At 42.4% G+C, this 22,949-nt stretch overlaps 2 protein-coding genes across 7 annotated transcripts in view; one reads left to right on the forward strand and one right to left on the reverse strand.

The window, feature by feature from the left end:
* REEP3 (receptor accessory protein 3) overlaps positions 1–12,029 on the reverse strand; it is a 60,739-nt gene extending 48,710 nt beyond the window's left edge. The window contains exon 1 of the mRNA XM_074874324.1: positions 12,023–12,029. The gene's annotated coding sequence lies outside the window, so the exon portion shown is untranslated. The remainder of the gene's footprint in view (positions 1–12,022) is intronic.
* Positions 11,951–22,949, forward strand: part of JMJD1C (jumonji domain containing 1C) — a 165,124-nt gene continuing 154,125 nt past the window's right edge. For 3 of the 6 annotated variants that reach the window (XM_074874312.1, XM_074874313.1, XM_074874314.1), the window contains exon 1: positions 11,957–12,197. In XM_074874312.1, the coding sequence (XP_074730413.1) occupies positions 12,042–12,197 (156 nt within the window). In that variant the 5' untranslated portion in view covers positions 11,957–12,041. Of the gene's footprint in view, positions 12,198–22,949 lie in introns of all 6 variants that reach the window. The other 3 variants (XR_012629595.1, XM_074874317.1, XM_074874318.1) reach the window with 3 other exon arrangements.

Raw genomic sequence — 22,949 nt, forward strand, 5'->3', positions numbered from 1 at the left:
ATGAAAAGCTCATGCTATTTTATAGTCTGCTGACTAAGCTCATATGCACACCAGCTGCATTTTATCAGGGAACAATGTTTGCCTTTTGAACTGGCTGATATATTTTACTTAAAATGAAGGAGATATACATTCTTTGGCAACACTTAGAACCTTGTTCAGCACAATATCCATTTGCAGAAAGTCATAACCTCCAGCTAAACAGTGCACCAACCCATGCATATCAGCCTGAGGCAGGAAAAAAAGAAATTCTTAGAACCAGAAAGGACCCCAAGTTTATCTGCTGCATAACAAAACCAGGATCACCCCATGTCATTTGGACTGATGTCTTGTCCTACCTGTTCCTGAAGCCTTTCAGAGATTCCACACCTTTTCTTCACTATTTTTACTAGTCCTTCATTATCCTACCAGGAAGGTTTTTCTTGTATCAAAGTTAAGGTGAGTCAAGGGGTATTCAGGAATTTTCATCCTGCCTCCCTCACGTGTGGAAGGAAGAGTGCTAATTTCCATTTGCAGCAACTTTGAAACCAGTACTTAAGCTATTACATCTTCCCTTGAAGAAATAACTCCAGTTCCTCATGGCACATTTTCTAGGCCTTCAGATTCCCTTTATTACATCCAACTCTATTGAAATGCGGAGCCCAGAGCCACACACACACAATTCTAGAGAAGCCTAGTCAGTACCAAGAGCTGAAGGACTACATCACACATTATCCAGCAAATCAAAAGACTGCCAGCAAAGGACACTGAGCTATCAGGTTTCCCTTTCCCACCCTTCCAGGGCAGCACAGCACCATGAGCTGGGAGGGCTACTCAGGGGGAGCACTGCTGCGAGCCAGGATAGCAGTTCTTACATACAACCAAAAGTTCATCTTCAGCCAGCTGACTTCACTATGCCTTCCTTGTTCATCCTAAAACAGGTCTAGCCAAAACTACGGATGAACAAATGCATTAAATGAAGCTGGTTTACTACATAATAATCTGGTTTTTTTTTTCTTGGAGCAATGCTTTCTGTCTCTTCATTGCTTGGGTTCCTTTTCTCCCAAGAATTGTCCTCTCTGCATTCTCCACTGATTTGGGGAAGAGGTCTCTTTTTATAGACTTTAAAACTGGGAGTATCAAATCATTTCATCTGACCCAAACCCAAGACACAAAAATAATTCATTCATGTCTTGTGTCATATAACCTTTGTTTTCTAGAAGCAGTGCTGCCAAAGGATATTGATTTGAAAGCATCAGAACATTGATTTTTTTTATTTTCATCAGTAAATTATTTTTCTCTATAGGAAACTATGCACATGCTTTTAAACTTTGAATTTGCCTTTAGTTTCTAGTCATTGGTTCTTGCTGTGTTCTAAGTGATAAAGAGCTCTTTCACACTCATTCTCTCTCCACAAAGATTTATGCATGCTTAAATCGCCTTTCAATCTTTTGACAAATTAAACTGCAAGCTTCTTTAAGTGACTTTATTTTCTAGTCCCTAAATGCTTTATGGTAGGTTTCTAGCTCTATCCCCAAATTTTTCCAGCACTTTTATAAACAGAAATCTGGTTGTGATGTTCAGTAAACTCTATATGATTTTGAATGGCATAAGGTAATAAATCTGCCACCTACCTTTTGTTCTCATTAATAAAGGTAACAAAATGTTATCCTTTTAGCCACTCCATCATATTGGGTGCTCACATTCAGTTGCTTGCCCTTTTTCACCCAGGCATCTTTCTTGCGTGCTGCTTCTCAATACCCTGGCTACTAGTCTGAAGGCTTTCTAGATAGGAAAAGATAGAGAGGAGGGCTCACCTTTCTTTAATACAGCAAAATATTTTGTTTTAAAGAAACCAGGTTATTAAGCACTTACACAAGGATGCTGTACTCCCTTGCTGGAGGTGAAGAGGATTAGCACAAGGCTCCCCAGGAATCTTCGGCCACCCAGGGAAGGGGGAGCTGGGATGGACTCTGAAGACATGGCTGGATAGGAGCACCCTTGTGTCCTCGCTCCTGTAAGTAGCACAAGCATTCAGCAGTTGACGCTGTGCAGGCTGACCACCGTCCCTTCCTCCACACCTCTGACAAAGCCTCCCAGGCTCATCCCAGGGTCTGAAATCAAAGCTTAAGGTTTCTATGATATATAGTACAACCATACAGAGTGTGCAGGTAGATACAGGATCATCAGCCCTTAGATTGTATCTAACTTTCAGTATACAAAGCTTCTAGAGACAACTGTTCATTTCTACCCTATAGAAAACAAGTACTTGCTTCTTACTGTAGGGAGAGTGATTAAGGTCAGCAAAGCAAACAAGGTTATATGGAAAGAAGTTTGGCTTTTTTGTTTGCTTGCTTGTTTAGCATTGCTAAAGCTGGCAGATTATGTGCAGCAAGGCATTTGTGTTGGTCCACAGGTCCCACAGCTTAAATGGAAACCATTTGTTTCCACCTCAGAAAGTTCTTACCCATCTTCTGTGGCAAAGAAGTCACCCTATAGTCCTTTCCTCTGTTATTTAAACAGGACATTACCAGCTGACAGGGTACATATCTATGTAGTCTTGTACCCTTAGAATACAAGTGCAAGCTGTTTAAGACATTAGCAATAATTTTCAAAGGCTTGAAGCCTTTCTGGGGAGCAGGGGAAGACTTGCACAGGAATTCTGTGCGCTGCTAGAAGTCTCTACCAGAGTGTCTTACTTTGTACTCTCTTCAGAAGGCAGCCTGAAGATGCATCTCATACTAGGAACTCTGCCACCTCCTTCTCTTTCCAAATAGCCTTTTAGTTCTTAGGAAAGTTGAGTGAGAAATGGAGCACAGACAGTCTTTTAGCCTGTCTAGACATTCTGGATCCTGAATGTTTAATGTCCTGGTATAACATAGCTGGAGTATAGCAACGGAAAGTGATGAAGGCAGGGAAAACAATAGGCAGAACTTCTGGTTTAACAGGCATAAATACACTGCTGCTGTAGCTGCTCTGAGCTGGTATTCTGCAGGAGGCTAGGGAACAATTATCTACATTAATTCAAGGAAGCTCTGTCTAGACAAATAAAAACTTCATCCCACAGAGCTTTACCCTTTTTTGCATACCTCTTGTCTCTCAGAAGTTGCTAGAAAGAACTGTTAGCCATCAAAAATTGACACAGAAAGGCATCATCCAACAAGTCAAAGATGGGAATCAGGAGATGATTTGTTATAGCTTCCTTTGCCACCATACTCCTGTATGGACACAGTTCTTCCACATGCACTTTTCTCATCCTTGCTCCCACATTTTGAAAAACAATCCACCAAGATACATGAAACCAGAAGTAACACAGAAGAAAAAAAATAACACACCCCAAGACCAAAGTGCAATACAGAACTCAGGCACCTGAGCAGCTGATCTCTGAAGTACTTAGGACCACCAACTCCAGAAATGATGGATGCTCAACAATGGTGTGTTGATCAGCTGAATTAAAAAACCACAAAGTCAGTTTTATGGTTTTGAGTGTTCATAAAGTCTGCATGGTTGACCCACTGGGTTCTCATATACAAGTCAAGAACCCAACTTCCATCATCTTTGGCACAGAACAAGTCTTGTAGCTAATGCAAATGCAGGAAGGTAGATTTCCCTCACTTTATTTCCCTGCAGACAAGTTGCATCACAACTGAAACCACCACTAAAATCTCTTGTACCAATTACTTCAGTCTTCAACTGGATTTGCAGTTACCACCAGAAGCATGCTTTCATACCCTTTTTTCTATAAAAAAAAAAAATCACTTAAACAACATGAAACATGAGTGTTAAATTGCTGGGACATAACTTTGAGGTTTCAAAGCAGGACAAGACATAAGAAAATTGGAGTCAGCATGAGGCTCCGAGGTGGTGCTTATTATAACCATTTCCTTGAACTTCCATTTCATCCTTTTGTTGTCAGTAATTTCAAACAAAAAAGACTGCAGATTTGCATTACATTTGGGCATATGAGAGTCCCAAATTATGGGTTTAATAAGAGCCATTTGAGGCCTCTTCCTGCAAAGGGAAGATCACTTTCCAGTGCAGGACACCAGTGGAGCTACACAGGCTGGCTCACCACCCACCTTGGGCCTTGACCTTTCTGAATCATCTCAGAGTTTTCTGCAGTCATCTGAAGCCTGCTTCAAGTAAGTAACATCACTGGAATTACAAAGCCATCAGAAATTACTTGCTGGCCTTTTCTGAAGTCCAGGTTACGGGTAGTGCTTTTAGACCCAGACCAGCTTGTGCTGGCAAAGTTTCTGCACACTGTATTCTCTCATTGCAGTCACAATTGCAGCTCGGTGTTTTAGAATTTGGGGTCATCTTTCTTTACAAGTGGTTAAATAATGAATATTCCCATCTAGTTATCGCTGTGACTCAGTAATATCAGAGCAAAGTTTTCTGGAAACAGCATTTTCAGTAAAAGGGAAAAGATGAGAAGGAGGGGAAAAATAGAGGACTGAGATATGAAAATTTATCTTCAATTACTATTCTTTCTTTTGACCCCCTTCAGCTGCTTCTGATATTAGAACTAACAAGTATTTTGGCCTCCTACTCTTGAAGCACAATCAGTATCTGATATAGAAAGGGTAACACAGTACTCCCTCTGGTACACATGAGGTTCTCGGATTTAGGACTTGATGAGAGCAAGTCCACCTTCAGACCACTCACTGAGAAGAGTTGTGTCCCCTGCAGATCTGTGCACCCTGCACTCAGGTCTGCGTCCTGAATGCAACCACCTGCACACACCTTACTAAATTTCTTCAGCAGATGTTATATTAAGCACATATTTGAATAGTTACAAATCTGCACACCCAAAAGCAGATTGTTCCTTAGGATTCCTGCATATCGTCCTATAAACTAGTATGCGACAGGACCAGGTAAGTCCCTCTCTATAGGTAAAAATTTGAAGAGACTAATTTCTTAGAATTAATAAAAACTTCAGGTCCAGAAGTCATACACAATGGGAAAATAATGATACAAAGATGTCTGACTGAGCATCAGTTACACTGGGAACAGCGGCAATGCAGATACCTGCAGCTACTGAGGACTAAGCACATCTTTCTCCACTAATCCTTCTTTCCAAGAATGTTTTTCCCAATTCAATCATGTTTACTGTCTACAGTGCTTCAGTTACAGAGTATGCACTTTTCTAAGTCTTAGGCCTTTACCTGTAGTTAGGACTTACCTCAGGGGGAGAGATAACTCCCTGAACACTAGAGCAGCTGGTCTGTGCTTGCATCCACAGAGCTGATTTGCTAAAGACAAGAGAGCTATCTGCTGGCTGAACTTCAGCAAGCTAGATGAGGAGAGCCTATTCCTGCTTCTACTTTTCCAGTCTAGACTCATGAGCAATATGGAGTGCAAGACAGCCTGAGCAGCAGCAAGGAAGCAGATGCAGCAAGCAGGTAGCACTGCTGGGACAGAAGCCCAAGGAAGGTAACTTGGGGAGGTGGATCTGGACAGAATTGAATGCCTTTGGCACCACAATAATCAACTGAATGTTTAATATAGAGTTGGTAATAATCAGGGTGCTATAAATACAAATAAGAGTGGTTGCTGGAATCTTTTTTAAGGATGATGTAAAGAAAGAACCAACCTCTTCTCCATGGTGTCCAGTGAAAGGGCAAGATGCAAGAAGCACAAATTGAAATACAGGAAACCCCATCTAAATTTAAGAAAAGACTTTTTCCACTGTGAAGTTGAACACTTGCAACAGGTTGCCCAGAGAGACTATAAAGTCTCCAGCCCTGGAGATATTCAAAACTTGACTGAACGTAGCCCTGAGCAGCCTGCTGTATGTTGCCCTGCTCTGAGCAGGGAGATCAGACTAGACTATCTCTTCCAACTTCAACTAGTCCATGACTCCAAGACAATCTCTTCATTCAATTAAATGACACAGCAACAACCAAACACAAATCTTTTAAGTCCAAGAAAATGAGCAAGTCCCTTCTCGTCTCTCTGCTTGTATAGGTCTGTGCTTTCTCAGATTGTCATTAAAAGATGTCATGTTTCGTTACAGCTTTTGCAGTAAGGGCAGACTTAAATCAATCCCCATTCCAGGACCAATTTTGAGTATAGCCTGAACAAATGTGACAGGCAGACCCTGGAACACTAAATTAATTGAAGAAGATACTGGCTCAGTAGAAAATTTGTGGTAGTTTTAACTGGGATAACAGTGCCAAGAAAAATAAGAAAGTCTTGTTGCTTGATCAGTATGGAATCAGTAACATAATTTGTTTACATCCTGTGCCATACAACACTGTGAAATATTAAGACAATCCTTACTGAAGAAGTAAATGTTGTTAAATAATAGCTATTACTGAATTGCAGGACACAGTTAACACAGGTTTGTTAGCCCTTCCTAACACACAAGCTCAACAAAACAGGCAGCTGGAATACAGGAAAGAAACCTGTGTATTGTTTTTGATCCAATTTGAAGCCAGTTTGCTGGCAGGAGGAAAAAAGAACTAGAATCACTCAAAAATAGCCATCAGAAAAGTTGGTTAAAATGTAGTTACCACATGTAATAGTCACAGGTTTAGACAAAGCTCATATCAAACAATTATGCTTAATGATATAAAGATATAGGGAAAGTACTACATTAACAAAACGCAAAGGAATTTGGATAGCAAAATAGTAAGAGAATGAGGCTAAGACAGAAATAAAATTTGAAAAGAAAGGATATTGTAGAACCTTACAAAAAGAAAATTTAGCTACAAAAAGAAAATATGAGCTTTTCTTTTTCTTCAGTTTCAGAAAGACCCAGCCACCTGTTTTGTTTTTTTTTTTTTCCAGACAAGGACATAGCCATAAGTAACAACGCCAAGTCACTTTCCCTACCTAGTGCACAGTTTAACAATAACTAAAATAATCTCTTTCTCAACTCAGTTTTATAGCTTCTCTAGATCCCAAAGCCTCCTATTAGCTTCTTATTGTACGTATTGCGCAGCAGCATGCTAAGCTCTTTCCCTACCATAACCATCACCTGGTTTAGTTACATCAGGGTAAGCAATACCAGCACCCAAATGATTTCAGTCTAAAGCTACTATCAGCAAGAGCCCCTGCTTCTGAAAAGGTCAAAACCCCAACACAATTCATATAGAAACTAGAGGTTCAGCAGGTACAAAGTTACCTGGATGACAATGTGAATACAGCTCTTTACAGTGATTTTTTTGTAAAGATGCATAAGAAGCTTTAAGATAAGCATTGAAAGAGTTATATACACAGTACTAATCAAATTATAAAATTTCTGCCTTCTGAATTAATGTTGTTTAAAGGCTCTCATGGCACCCCACACATAGCAAATTGACACAGTTGGAATGGAAGATTCTAGCCAGATGTAGCTGCTTATTTTCACTTTTTTAATCTTTACTACACAATATTCCAGCGATCTCCAGGGAGAATAGGAATCCTGATCTAGCTCCCATTTAATCCAAAGATTATATTTCAATACTAAATATATTTTATTCTTTACATTAGTCATGGTAACTACTCAAAATCATTTACTTAAACACCTTTTATTCAACACAGAAAAGGGTTCTTCTACAAGATCCTAGGAGAATTTAATCCATTTTAAACTGAAATAAAAGTCTGCCATAGAAGTAATAATTACCTTCATAGAGCTGTTTATATTTCCAAGGATTTTTTTTAAAACTGTTGCCCATCTGCTAATCTTAGAAACCTCCTAATTGTAAAAACACAGAGATAACAATAACCAAATATTTAGCATTAGGTAAAAACAACTGAACATACTCAAAGACTAAATAACCCACAAATTTGATACTCCAGGAACTTACCTGAGAAAAGCAGACATTTCTACACATCTAACTATACTACTATCTAATACTCTGCCAACAATAGCAAAGCACTTACTGGCCTTTATACAGCTTAGGTGTGAGTGGGAGGAAGCCCTACTGGAGGTGAAGGTTCCTGGGAAAGTGATTAATTAATTTTTAAGGGTAATTGGTTTCAGCTTTTCTGTGTGAGTGATTGACAGGAGAAAGGAGCATCGTTGCTGGGAGCAGCCTGGCAAAAGGCAAGCCTTTTGAGGAGGAACTTCAGCATTGCTGGAGCTGCTCAGGCTCTGACTATGCCTGATCTCTTCTGGAGTTTTGTTCTGTGGGCAGATCCTGTCAGTTAAATAAGAATTCGCTTTCATTCTTGGAACTTTCTTCCAGGCATTACAGGGTGCTTTGTACTAGGAGAGCCCTGTTTGGCAATGACAGATGTGCCTAAAGCTCAGTCTGACTCCTGAGAAGTAACAAAGCCTCAAGCTTGCATCAGCAGCTTACTGAAAGGTGGGGAAGAAACTTGAATGGAGATCTAACTTTACTAGGATGGCCACAAAAATGTTACACTATTGCAGCCTGTGCATTATCCTTACTCTCAATGTTTGCACCTGCACTGAGTGACCATTAGCCAGCTAGGAAAGGGCATCTTCCATCTGTGGCTTGAAGAAACTGAGAACATTTTTCTCCAAGCAAATTCAAACAGGTTGGTTTAGATGGAGGCATTATCTGATAAGGCCAAAGCAGGGCCCTGAACTTTCATCTAAGGAATTAAGCCTGCGGGAAGGTGGAGACTGACAGCCTTGTTATCTCTATTCCTCCACCCTCTGCTTTTTGCCTCTGCAGGGCGTAAACTCATCAGGAGCAGGAGAGGCTGTTTGGTACCAGGGTATAGTGCTGGTCTAACGGTGCTCTGCCCTCAGGCTGCAGTTAAATACTTGCTACAGGAAGCAGTGGCAGCTGTTAAAGGTGGTGCTATCCCCAGCTGGAGGAAGGTGGCCAGCCCCAGAGTAGAGGACAAGGGGTGAGTGAATCTCAGCAGCTCCGGGGCAGACGTCCCAGGGCTCAGCAGAACCCACTCCTGCAGCTCCATTGGGCTGAGCTGGCTGACTGCTTATTTAAAACAGACATAGGGCACTCATAAGCTCTGCTTTGCTGGCTCAAGCATAAGGCAATGGTGTTTGAGGATGACAAGAAAGAAGAGGGGAATATGGATGGGTTAATATCTTAAGATGTCAGCAAGCCTCTGAAGAAGGGGATGTACTGAAGGCCTTATTATTTAATTAGATTAACCATCTTTTGGTGATACCTCATTAACTGGAACAGAAAGAAATGTTGGAATTGGAGTGTGCTGTGAGTATTCAACTGTCCTAGACTACAAATTGACTGTGAAACACCACATGGAGGCTCAGTAGTGCTCCTTACTGTTGTCAGCATTGATAGAGTGGCACCCTGTGAACTACAGTGTGCTCTAGCGCAGATATGGCCGGAGTGATCTGCAAATGCAGTAAACTTAAATCTTCTTCCCTTGTGCGCTGTAGCAACAGCCAGGATGGTATTGAAGAAATCCTGAAGGCAATACCTGGGCACAGTGGGGTGCTGCATTCACCTGCAGTGTAAATATAGCAATAAATTTCCAGCCTTTTTACAAGTGAGAAAGCCAAGACATAAGAAAAGATGGGGAGTGGTCAGTCGACAGCCCCAGGTGGAGTTGTGGCTGTAGATAGTCAGTGATGCAAGTAATAGTAAATGACCATATGGGATGTTAGTGGTAGAGCTGGGGAGGTAATCCCATGAACCACAACTCTTACTGTTGTGCACCTGCATTAAACAGCTCTCTTTATTAAGTAATCATATTTTCCCACTGACTCTGTGTCCTCACCACTCAATTATGTTTTCAGGGAAGATGGTTTTGGTAGGATGCATTAAGAAAAGCCCTTGGACTCTGTGTAGAAGATAAGGTAAGACAGTTGGAAATCAAAAGTTAGCTTTGTAGTAGAAATAACTGATGTTTGAAGAAAAACTGATTTTTCTCTTGGCTATGAATTTTCAAGTTAGGAATCTTTTAAACCAAATGATGCAAGTTTGCATTAAAGATAGAGTCTTCATTTTCTGATGCTGACAGCTGACCATGGGAATTTACACCTAAATGTTGATATTACTTGATCTTACTGATAACAACTATGAAATGATACAGCATTGAACAATAGCCTTTAGTGCATTCTAAGCTACAGTAAAACATAATTCTGCTGTCAGCACTTTGTGATATGAATTTTTGGAACAAATTAAAAATACTTGATTCTTAATGTTTTGGTTCTGTGATAAAGTCACAAGTTTAGTCTATTAGTATCATGTAACTTGGCTTTTTTTGGCATATTTTGTGGTTTGTTGCACACTAATGTCATCTAATTAAGTGTGTAATTCAGTAATAATCTCAAATTACTAAATTACTGTGGCTAAACAAGAGGGAATCTAATAAAACTATGAAGAGTTTTGATATGATGAATATTTATTTAGTTGTCCTTGTAACTTTTTATACCCTTTATGAATAACTTCTCTGTACTGATATAATTTTTGTTCTGCAAGACTGCAGGACTTTTTTGTCAGTTGTAGCATTACCTTGAAATGTGGATGAAGATCTTCTTTAGCTCAAATGCACTGTGGCTTCTTCTACAGCTTCCAAGGAACACACTTCCATCCATCCCTAGTCTATTGCCAAAGGGATGCCAGGCAGCTATAGGTTCTTGTATAAATGTTATGTCTTGCACGTTATTCTAATACTGTGAACTAACTTGTAGTGAATGGTGAATTTTTTTCCTTTCTGTTAATTAACTTCTTTTGTACCAGAAGTTATTTGTTGCACTGAAATATATGGGAATGTGCTAAGTTGACACTCTTGATTTATTGCTTTTGCCTCATAATCTATTTTTCAAAAATGCACTATTCAAATTTGCTTTCTAGTGCTAGATAAGAGATCATTAACCCGCTCTCCTGAGAGCAAGCGTACCAGTAAAGAAAGGCAGAAGTTCATGACAGCTACACCTCTAGATAACGTGAAGGAAAAACCTCTTAAAACGCAAACATGGCATTACTACAGCACGACTACAGGCTTCATGGAAAAACCAATAAAGGGATAGCGACTGCTACAGAACATGGCTTTGTAACGTACTCCAACCCAAGCTCTGGGTTGGAGCACATGTGAGCCTCGGCGCTGGCTGCTCCGATCCCCCCTGGTCACTCGGGTTCTGTGGTACCAAATCCCGCCTGCCCAGGTCTGAAGCCCGTAAAAGCTCGGGATGGACTAACCAAACCGTGCCTTCCCCCCGAGTCCGGGGGGCTCGTCTGCCGTAGGGAAGGAGGGGTGGTTGTCTTTGTTTGGCTCGTAAGAAGCTGAACGGGGGGAGAAGGTGCCGCTGAGGGCAGAGCTCGTCCCAGCGCGGGCAGGCCCGGTGCCATCCCCGCCCCCGGGGCTCCTGCCGCGGCCTCGCCGCCTCAGCCCGCCGAGCGATGCAGCTGGGACAGGCGGCGGGGCAGGACCGGGCCGGGGGCAGCCACTTCTCAGCCCGGGGGGCAATGCCCCGGAGCGGCCCTGCCTGCAATCCCGCCGCAGGGGCGGGGGGTGACGCGAGGCGGGGCGGCCGGTGCCCGCTCTCCCTACGCCCCCCGCAGGCGGGGGGGTCCGCCGGGCCGGGCCGGGATCTCCCATCGCGGGGCTTCCCCCAGCGAGAGGCGACCCCCGCCACGGACAGTCGTCCTGCGGCGCCGGCGCCCCCGCGCACGCCCGGAGGCCCCCCCCCCCCGGCCCGGCCCGGCCCGGCCCGGCGGCGGGAGGAGCCCCCGCGAGGTCCCGGGGCCGCCCCAGCCCGGAGCGCCGGTGCCGCCGTGGCCGGACTCTTTGCCGCACGGCGGCATCGGCCGCTCGCCCCCCTCCCCTCGCGCTGCCTGGCGGAGGGAGACGGCGCGTGGTGCCGGTCTCCATGGCAGTGGGCTGCGTGGGCGGAGTGGTCGGGGCCGCAGCGCGGCGGCGAGCGAGCGCGCGAGGGAGGGAGGGCGCGCGCGCCCCCGGCCCTCCCCCGCCCCTCGGTGTTTGTGTCAGGCTGCTGGCGGCGGCGGAGCGGCCCCGCGGCGCCGGCCCGGCCGAGGGGCGCCGACCCAGCCCGCCGCTGAGGCGAAGAGCCCCGCGCCTGCCCCCGCTCTGCGCCGCTCCCGCCATGGGCGGCCCGTAGGGGAGCGGGCTCGGCGAGCTGGTGCGGTGCCTGCGCGGCGGCGGCGGCGGCCATGGCGGTGGCGGTGGAGACGCGGCCGGAGCTGGTGGGGAAGCGGTTCCTGTGCGTCGGCGGCGGCGGCGGCGAGGAGCCGCCGGAGAGCGGGCGCTGGCGGGCCGGGGTCATCCGCGCCGTCTCCCAGCGGGACTCCCACAGCCCCGACCTGGCGGTAAGAGCCGCGTCCCGCGCCGGGCCGGGGGGGGGGGGGGGCTGCGGCGGGGGCCGAGGCGGCGGCGCGGGGCCTGCGGCGACGGGGGGCGGCGGGGCGCCCCGGGCGGGCCCGCCGTGACACGGCCCTTGGCCCGGGGGGCGGCGGGCGCAGGGGAAGGTGCGTGTCAGCGCCCTGGCGGCGGAGACGGGGCTGACGTGGAGCCCACGGCGCCGCCGGGGGCTGGGGCCGGGCGCGTTTCCCCCCCGGCGTGTGCGGCCGCGGGGTGCGGGGCCGGAGGCGGCGGCGCCGACCCCCTTCGCGCCCCTCGGAAGGCGCGGATACGGCTCCTGGCCGTGCCGCCGCCTCCGGCTGCGTTGGCGGTAGGAGAGGGCGAATACCTGGCCTGGCCACCGAGGGAAAACCGGTCTGCGCCCGGGGCGGGAGAGCTTGGGCTGGGGCGAACGCCGCTGTTCCTGCATGAACCGCCGTCCTGTAGCGCTGACCGACCGGGTCGAGCGCACCGGCCGCGGTAGCGAGCGCCGTTATTGAAAGAATGTCATTGTTTCCCTTCCTTTCATGTCCGCTGTCACTGTTTTCCTAAGGGGTGTAGGAATGTGCGCGGAGGTTAGCGAAGGAACCAGGACGTCTCCTGTTGTGCTCGGGCACACTCTCGCTCGGGGAGGCGGGGGGGAACACGACCAGGATTTCCTTGGGTTAGTGTTCTGAATGCCTAATCTGTAAAATGGAGTTTTATTGTGCTCCGTGGACTTGGTCGTTATTTAATTTGTGAATTCTGCAGTCGAATGAGTGCTGTGTTACTGCTGAGCTTGTCTCCTTCCATGTTTTTATGTTATTTGGTGCTTCTGAAAGCACATTTAAAAATATCACGGCTATGTAAATGGGCATTACGTAGGCTGAAAAAGGAATCACCGGACTGCGCTGGGCAATCCATATTGCTGCTGGCGAGGGGGAGGCGTTCACAGCCCAGCACGGTTGGGGTGGAATGTTGCCTTTTTTACAAACTCATCAAGCAAACAATTGCCTGGCTTTAGAGATTATTGATTGCTTGGTGCGAGAAGTGCGAGTCACAGAATTAAGAATTCTTGTTTTCATACGTCCAGGCTTTACGCTTTGTTTTTGAAACAGAATGTATGTGACACATGAAATGCTACTTTTTTTTACTCTATTGTGTTTTTTTTTTTTTTCCACACTCCAACTATAATTCAAAGAGCATGCTGTTCATGCCCTTCTTTATGAAATGGCCTGTGTTTTTAACCTTTGGTTATATGTGAGAATCGTCTAGAATGCTTTATTTTTAGAACCTGTTTTGGATGTTATTCTTGCAGGGTAGTATTCTCTAGAATCTATATACAATTACGGAAACACTGAGTAATGTTTAAGGAGATGTTTACTAACATTTACAAGTCAGAGCCATAATTTGTAAACTCTAGGGGCAGAGCTGACATAAAGAGAGAAAGGGTGCTAAAACCGAGGCATTTCAGGGGCTGCATCTGTTAAGTTAAATGCATAATGTATGCTGCCTATTGTAAGTACTTGCTTCTCTTCCTAACTTTGGTATCCAAGTGTTTTTCTCTTCAGATACTCTTTCGTTACACTTTTTGGTAATTTAAGGAAGAACTGTCACGTTATGGCTGGTTTCTGAGGCAGGATGACTAAGGGTATGCTTATGTGTCGTAGTGGAGTGCCATTTGGATAGATCCAAACTACCCGAGAAGCAGGATGGATGCTCCAGCCTGCACTTCAGCCTGGGTGCAGTGCAGTGCTAACGTGGCCATATTCCTTCTGGTATTCAAGCTAGCTACGCAGCACTGCATTATGCTATGTAGATACACTCCTAGTCACCCAGGAGTGCTGGAAGCCTGGGAAGGCTTTGGAAAACCTATCTAGCTCTAATGAGTCTCAGACTAGTACTTAACTACTGGAGCATCATTGCCCCCTCTAAACACACTATTTGGTTTCTGTGTTACTTGTCCGCTGTCCCCAAGGCACAAACAAGCATAAATCACAAAGGGAGTGGGTAAGAGGAAGAGACGATTTCTGTTAGCAACAGGTAGTTTCTGTGGGATAAGCTCTCCTTTTGCATTTGTAATTAACGTTAACCTCTCATTAGTTGATATTTGCTAATTTTTCTGTTAGCCCTAGTTCCACATGTGCTATCCTAGATGGAGTGAGTGCTGCTCTTCTCCTTCCATGGCTTTCGTTTTGAGGTGGCCATCCTTATGAATAGTTCCAGACCCTTCTGTTACTCGTCAGCAGAGTGAAATGGTAATTCTTGTTGACAGTTTCATTGCTGCCCACAGGGTGCAGTGTAAAAATGTTGGAATTGACTTTTTGTCAATTTTGTGTGTTCCTGGTCCCTCTGAGTGGGATGAACCTTGCAGAAATGCAGAAGGTGCCCTCAGCTGCAGGAAGGAGGAGGGCAGCAGTGGGCATTTTCAAGATGGTTTGTTACTGATGGGAACTGAGTTACCTTTTAATACTGGCTTCAGAAGGAAGTATCATTTGTATGGGCTTTGTGTCTGTTCTTCCTTAATAAGTGTGACACCACCACCCCCCCCGCCCCCCCAGTCAGTTTCAATGAATTTAAGAGCAGGTGAAAGCTGACATCTGAGGGACCATGAGAGCCCTCCTCCCAAAAAATCATAAAGTCAAGGAGGTCACGGCATTTTGTGTGCTCCTCCTGGAAGCGAAGATGTGGTCTCCAGCTGGCCAGCCAGCATGCACTGAGCTTCAAACCAGCTACAGCATATGCTGCCTCTTGCTTAGCGCCGTACGGAGATAGGTAGTTGATGGGGGATGGAGCTGATGGTATGTGAAGGTGGGTTTAAGGGCATGAGAAAGAGCTGAGCGCTGACAAAAGCATGAGAGCAAGCATGAGTATTTGGATATTGGGAATATAGGGGCAAATGGAGAGTTTTATGAGGTGGAGGATCTTAGGGAGAGACATGGGCAAGCTTAGAGGCAACTGACATAATTAAGGTTAAGTGGCCACAGGGCTTGTAGGAGTAAATCCGCAGGAAACCAAGCTTCATTAGTTCTGCTGTAAACAGAACTACTCATTAAATCAGGAACTCCAGACCTGAAGGCTGGACTAGCTGCTCTCCACTAGTGAACAGGCAAATGAAGACTCCATTTGTCACATGCTACTAAGTTTATTTTCATGATTGTATTTTCCTAACTAAATTAATGAATATTTTCATAGTTGAAATTATTGTTCTGGTAAGAAAATGAAGTAGGGAATTCAGTTACCCGTTATCATCTTCTTGATAGGTGTTTCCTACTCCAATGAAGTTTGTTGACTCTTCCTTGTACTTTTCAAGATTGCAACATAGCTGATACATAGTCTGTTCTTTCTTAAAATGGAATTTTTTTTTTTAATACAAAGAAAGAGAAGAGTTTCAAAGTGTCTTTTCTCCCACTATTTTATGGAAATTTTGCTTTCCTATTAATTTACCACTAGTGGGGAATACGGTGAGGACAACTGGCACTGGTTGTGAGTACTGTTGTTCTTCTGGAAGAGGGATGCTCTTGCCATTACATGGAGATTCTTCTTCCCAGGATTTGGAACTTGTGCCTCTTGTTTAGTCATCCTGTAATGTTTACAGGTGTTTTTAAACAGGATTACTAAACATGACATTGTACAAATACAATGTATACAATTCAATCCAGGAGTTTTATGGATGATTTTCATGGTCTGAGTTACAGCTTGATAGTTAGACCTCTTGATCTTTCATTCTTGAACATTCCCACTGCATGAAAAGCATTTATTTAAAAATAAAGATAGAAACAAAAAAAAACTTCATATACATATATGTATTTGTGTGTTTCAGTAGTCACTGAAAGAATTCATAACTGGTTTTCCGCTTAAGTAACAGTGGGTGTTACTAGAGGAAGCTAGGAACTCTATTTTTCTTCACTGCAAACTGTCTGGAAAAGCCTGTGTGCTGCTCTGATTGCAGTGGTAACTCTGGGCAAATAAAGAAAAGGCCAGGGGGAAAGAGGTGGAGTCAATGCCATATGATCTCCCTGGTCTTTGCTGTCCCATAAGAATTGCTCTCTGGACCACAGGTTGCAAAATGTCTTACTTAATCGCTACCGACAAGGTTTGATACAGTGATGGCAAAGATGTTTTCCTATGTTGTGCTGAAAAAGTGATTATTTAGAGGAGTAAGTCTTTTAAAATGTAAATCAAGTTATTAAAATTTTTAAATTTCTTAAAGACATAATGTGCAACCCTTAATAAAAAGCTGTAAGTTGCAGTGATTTTTAAGTATGTGTTTATTGATGCATGAATTTTGCTGCCATGAGGTCCATGGATTGGAAGACAAACTCAGGAGTTGAGTACTTTGGTAGTCTTTAATGTCTTACAATAGGCAGGCATAACGTTTAGTAATTTTGCGTAGGGAAATATATTGTGGCAATAAATCACCACGTTAAACATCCTTCATAAAAATCTAAGTACTACTGAGTTTGAAGCAGTTGTTTGATTTTTATTTACAGTAAAATTAGTAAGATATAGTGGGGGAAACTACATTTAAGAGTTTTGGTAAATTGTATTCTTTTAGTATCTCATCTTTAGTAATTTACAAACAAGGAATTGTTAAAAGTTCAGTATGTCTGGTAAAACCATTCAAAGAGAATAGCAGCAGACTGGGTGTCTATTTTAACTGCGTTTGCCCTTGCATAACAGTAAAATGGAAGTTCACAAAATGTAGTGGAAACTTAGCAGTACTGTATTACAGATAACATGAAAATAATTTGAAATAATTGCTGATAATTTGAAAATAAAAGAAGATATTTTAGAGAAGTACTCCATATGCTGATAGTTTTTCACTAAAAGGTGAATTTGCCTTAGCTGTATGTGGAACTGCTCTTACCCAGTCTTTTTACAACCTGTAGTTGTGTTAATCTTCCTGCATCTGCATTCTCAAGCTTTCTGAACGCAGTATGGCTTTGTCATACAGGCACAGAATTGTACTGCTGTAGATTACATTTGTTTTCTGCCATAGATTGATTTTTAGTACGGTGTTCTGCATGTTGTCCTCTGTTTTCGTTTCACTATGCTACTATATAAGGAGAAACAATGTATTAATTTTTTTATACCCATTTGAGCTAATCTCTTTTAAAATGAAATTTTTTTCATTCCTTAAATTAGAAGTACATGCTCTGCAGCTTTGACTTGTTAAACTTGAAATAAAATGGAAGATGCAGAAAAATCTTCAGTAAAATTATAAAGTAGATAAAGAAATATGCTTTAAAGCAGTTGTGCGTATCTTGTTGGTGGTTAATGGAATTTAAAAATACTACATGTATCTGTACTAGCATCTGGGTTAAAGATGAAGAGCAAGTTGTTGGTGAGGAGCCTGTCACGTTATTTACTACAGCTATTGGAGATGATGCTAAAAACATGCCAAGAGTTTACCGCATCACTGCTGCCTCTGGATCTAGACAAGGAGTGTTGTTGTAGGATGCGTTTTGTGTGTGTTTTGAAGTTGGTTTGAAAGGAGTGGGAGAAGCTCAAAATGTAACAGGGATTTAGACAACTTTCAGTTGTTTCTACTGTTCTGTATCAGTATTGAAGCCAACAAGAGTCTTGTAAGTTTTGGTGCATATCAGCAGGGCAATCTTTTCTTGGCTCAGCAGTAAAGAAAACTTCCTATTTCCTTTCTGTGTTTCTAATAAGATTGAGCTTGTCATCCTGTGCCTGTGAATGTCACCTCATCTGTCTTCCAGACAGTGTTCAGTTCAGTTAGTGTTCAGAAAGGAGTATCTCTCTCATAGTAATTTGACAAAAAGATCAAACACAGGAGTGTTCCTATGAAAATGACTGCAAGGAATTCAGTGCTTTATGCTCTGCCCCTCCCTCCTCTTCGCTTTTGTACTGAGAGAAACCTGAATATGATGTAGATCAACAAGTAAATACAGCTACACTGGTGGATTTTGAGGAAAGTTTGTTTGAATGTCAAGATTGCAAACAGCAGTTAGGTGTCCCAAACTAGGGATTAATCAGTTGATTAGTTTGCTGCATAGTTGCAAAGTATGCATCAGTGAACGAAATAAGGAAAAAGGAAGGTTTGATCCTATACGTAAGCATTTTGGGAGGCTTTAAGAAAGATATGTCAGGTATTCTCGTAATCAAAAAGCATTCACTTTTGCCCTTTACATGCCATGCATACAAATAATATATTATTCCACATTTGGATTACATCAGATTTTCTGTTGTTCCAGTACTTTGTGTGACACTTTGGAGGTGTCTCAAAAAAACCAGGGCACAGCCATCATAAAGAGTTGTAAAGAATGAGTAGTCATTTTATAAGAAGCCATTCGTTCTGTGCACATACCAAGATCTCAAAACCTGCTTGAGAACAGCTGAACTGTTTTTTAATGTTTAATTGAGCGAAGTTTAAAAGCGGTACTTCTAAAATTTGGCCAAAAATAAGCTCAACCTTCTTCTGATCCTACTATCAGTGAATTCTCGAGATGGTTAGTTCTATTGGTGGTCTTGAATCTCTGCTGGGATCAGGCTTGACCTTCCCTTTCAATATGATTTGGGAGGCTGCATTTGCTGGAAGAAAGTAAGTGTTGATCATTGGAGAAGTTTACCTGAAGTTGGCAACAAGGTGGCTGTCCTGGAAGACACCCTCTTATGACTTGCTGTTACTGCCCACTTTTGTGCTTTGGGCACTGACGTTCAGTGTTGCTGCAGGGGTGGTTTCCCTCCTAGTATGGGGTAGGGACTGAGGCCTGCTCTGCTTGTAATCAGCTTGTTCTTTAAAGCTGGTGGAGAATTCTAAGCTAAACTAATGCTATGTTGTTTCATTATGCTGACTCATCCAGGAAGTTAGTGTCATTAGTTGATGTTATTCCTGTGTACCACTAACTTTCATGTTATAAGACAGAATGAGAGCAGAGGAATGAGAAGAACCTTGGGGATTTTGATATGTTTTGCTTTCTAGTAATGCTCTTGAAAGTATTATTATTTTACTTTAAACAGCAGTTACTGCTTTTCAGAATTGAGTGGAATGAACCAACTTAATCATCTCATGAGGAAGTTGCCTTCATGTACATACAGAAATGGAGTTTGAGTCAATTCATGTACTCTGGTCAGAGCTTCATGGGCACAAAAGATGCAGGGTAAGCATTAAGGTTTTTAGCTTGACCCTCCCATGGCAGCATTTTTAGAAGTTTTGGAGACTGTGGTTCCACAGACATTTCTCTTGGTGGCACTGCTGGCTTAATTTTTTTAACCCTGAGCAGTTTCCTGATCCATTCACCATATGGCACTTCAGGCAGTTGTACTGAGGCTGAGGAGGTGGCATGGGATCAGTCAGAGGCAAATGGCTGAGGGTAGGAGCAGCTTAATCTGGCACCATTTCCAAGAGAAATGTCTCTGGACCATGGCCTGAATGAAGTAATTGAAAATGAGGTTAAATATCTTCATGAGAGTTGCAGTCACTGTAACTAGTAAATGTGTCCTAACCTGCTTAGCTGTAATGCAGGGATTTTGTGTCACAGTTGAATTAATGATATTTATTCACTCAGTATGAATAATTTATTCTTTCACTTGAACAAGGATATATATGTTCAGAATAACCCACAACATGATCATTTGACGTCTGTTGATCCTATACTTATTTGCAAAAGGCAGGTTTTGGAAGAATGGACGTGAAATCAAACGTTTTGAGGGAAACTTAAGGATCTATATGTTAAAATGCATACACTTTTGATGCCTCAGTAAAATATTTAATATTTCTGTATAAATATGATGATCTTTTTGAGTGTTTTGATCAGCACTGTAATTAATGTTGAAATTATGCAGTTAGGCTTCATTGCAGGTAACTTACTGCTGTGTATGACAACTCAAGTAGACACTGCTGACTTAGTAGTTAGGTTGACTCACCAGGGTTTTACTTTTTTGCTAAGGGAACAGGGCTCTCTAAAATGATGGTTTAATATCTGCAGTACGATTGCTCTATGAAAGAAAAAGCACTTGCTGCGTCACTGCTAGGTGGCTCAAGTCAAACTTCTTTAGTCCTGCACGTCTGGCGAGGAGGGACTGGAAACCTGTATTTTGGAGGAGCATTGGCAAAGATGGTTTGTTTTGAAACAATCCTCCAGCTTGTTTTCTTATTTTTTTGCTCTGGCTTCTCTTCTTTCCTGAAACACAGAATGTAAACTTGCTACCTTTCAAAACAAACAAAACAACTCAAAAGCCAATATCAAACAGACAAAGAAACTTGTTGGGATAATCATAGGAAATAAGTGATTTAAACTGTTTGGTTAGTATAGAAAATCTTGGAAAAGGTGTGATATGAAATTAGTAGTGAACTCTTAGACTGGCGTTTGTGATGAATCTATAGTTTTTCTTGCATCCTAATCTTTCCTAAAGCAAAAGTGGAAGACTTGAGTTTCGCAGCCTTGGTCATCATCAAAGGCAGGAGTGAATACATGCAAGCAAGGCATGGTGTGAGCAGTTTCTAGGGGAGATGTCAGTGATTTTTGGACTATAGACCCATGGTGATCTTTAAAGAATTAGAAGCTAACAGTGCCAACATTTCAGTCAAAAATACAGAAGCTGATGTAGTTGAAGATGGAATGTGAACAAGGTCCTGGGGTCTTAAGAGCTGTTGTTGTGACACTTAGTTTATACCTCTAAAATTATGTCACACAGCTGTACTTCTCAGTGTTTTCTTACAGTGATTTGCAGCTCAGGGTCTTCATCCAGCAGAGGTCTTTGGGTTTTGTAGCCCTTTTCCCTCAATTAATTTGTAGGAAACCTTTTTGAATCCCTGTGAGCTTTTCAACGATGTCTGTTGTACTCGGGATTGCTTGCTGCTGTTTCAGACATGCCTTGTTTCCTGCATTTCGAGGTACAAGTCAACAGTCACCCCTTGTTTGCCATTTGCATGCTACTCATGATTATATTAGCTCTGCTATACTAGTTCATACTCCTCTCGAAGCATATAAATGTGGCAGTTTTCCTTTACTGTTAACCTGAGAGACTAAGGTATCTGTTCTGTCAGTCCCTACCAACCCTGTCCAAATAAATGTGTGTTTGAACCAGATTATTCCAAAGAGTGTGCAGTTTGTTTGCATATCTTAAGTGGCTATCTACACTGAAAGGCGTATCTTCACATTATTTCCTTTCTGCAGGTTGTTCTGAATAGATTTAATTTAATACTGTCAAACTGAGTTTATTTTTTTTCAGGAAATAAAGTAACATTTTAAATTATTTTTAAATTGTAAAAGTTTATTTCTCCACTGGAGTATATTGGTGATTTTTTTTTTTCCCCGTTATGGTAACCAAATTGTCTATTGCAAGTCCATTTATATTTAGTATACGCACATGTTGGTCAAACTGCAGTGGTGATCTATTTAATAACAGTTATCAGTGAATAAAGCTGCTTTTTTTAAAAAAAAAAAAAAGAGGAGGGGGAGGGGATGGTAATGAAATACCGATGGCTTGCTAACTATTAATCCAGGTGGGCTGTCCTAAATATACCTGATCCTTCTATATACCGTCATATTTTAACATCCGTATATAGGTCAGAACATGATGTGAATATTTTTAGACAATGTCATGACCACTTCTTAATTTGATGGGTAGTTTTTCTGTATAATGGGATGCTTACCTCCTCCTTCTGCATGATCTTTCAAAAGAGATAATAAATTTTGACTCTTTGAAAGAAATTCCATTATGTTTGTATAAATAGAAAATGTTGCAAGTGCTTTGTGTCTAGATTAATCTGTTACTTTTGTTACCTATAGCTTTTTACAAAATTTCCATTTACTGAGTCAGGCCTAAGACTACATAAAATATAAAATGAAAAATCTCGTTTGATAAATTATTCATTGACTAACTTTCTAATTCTATCAGATGGTTTCTTTTGAAACTGAATGTAGTACTTTCATAAAGCATTGTAAAGATTTTTATATTTTAAAATGGAAGGACTTGGCTTTCTGTTGACACTTGGGAAAGTAGCTTGCTGACACTACTTAATTTTTTGGAGTTCTGTAATAGTGTCTTGTCCAGGTAAAGTGAGATATGTGTGTACACATTGGCATATTTTTTTCCTCTGTCAATTTTTTTAACATTGAACGGATTTTCTGTTATCTAATTTGGATTATTTTTTAAAAATATTTTAGCTTTCAGGTACATTTGAGCATTGCTCACATTTCACTAACATGGCAAAGTTGATCGCTGCTCACCGACTGGTTTCAAATGTTATAGAATACAAGTTAAGTCTTAAGTTTGCCCATATGTTACGTTTCTGCTAAAATAATGAGCAATAAAGAGCTAAGTAATGGCAGAATTTAATAGGGCTCTTCAGTTTGGTACCTTTGAAATGGATGAACTCTGTATCTCCACTGGGTTCTTAGGTTCGTTGGCTGAGGTAAAAGTACAGCATTCAATACCCTTTTACTTTTTTTTTCTTTTTTTATAATATATGTTTTGTTTTATGGTAGTCTACCCATTTCCAGGTACCTGGAACTTGTGAATTCAGGAGTGTTTACTGGTATATTTGAAAGAGCTTAGTGCTTCAGTGGAAATGAGCAATTAGTTCTATGTCTGTGTTTTTCCTTCCTTTCTTACAGAAGTCTAGTTTTGGTCTGGAGTTTAGCATGCCTATGCTTTAAGAAGTATGTCTCCAGTTGAGAAGAGGGCAATGTAAGGACATGTAGAATAGCCCTTAAGGATCTTAGGACTAAGTTTAGACTGAGGGGAGAAAATGGAAAAGAATTTTTTTT

This window comes from Strix uralensis, chromosome 7, assembly GCF_047716275.1.
Source record: "Strix uralensis isolate ZFMK-TIS-50842 chromosome 7, bStrUra1, whole genome shotgun sequence".
Lineage (NCBI taxonomy): Eukaryota > Metazoa > Chordata > Aves > Strigiformes > Strigidae > Strix > Strix uralensis.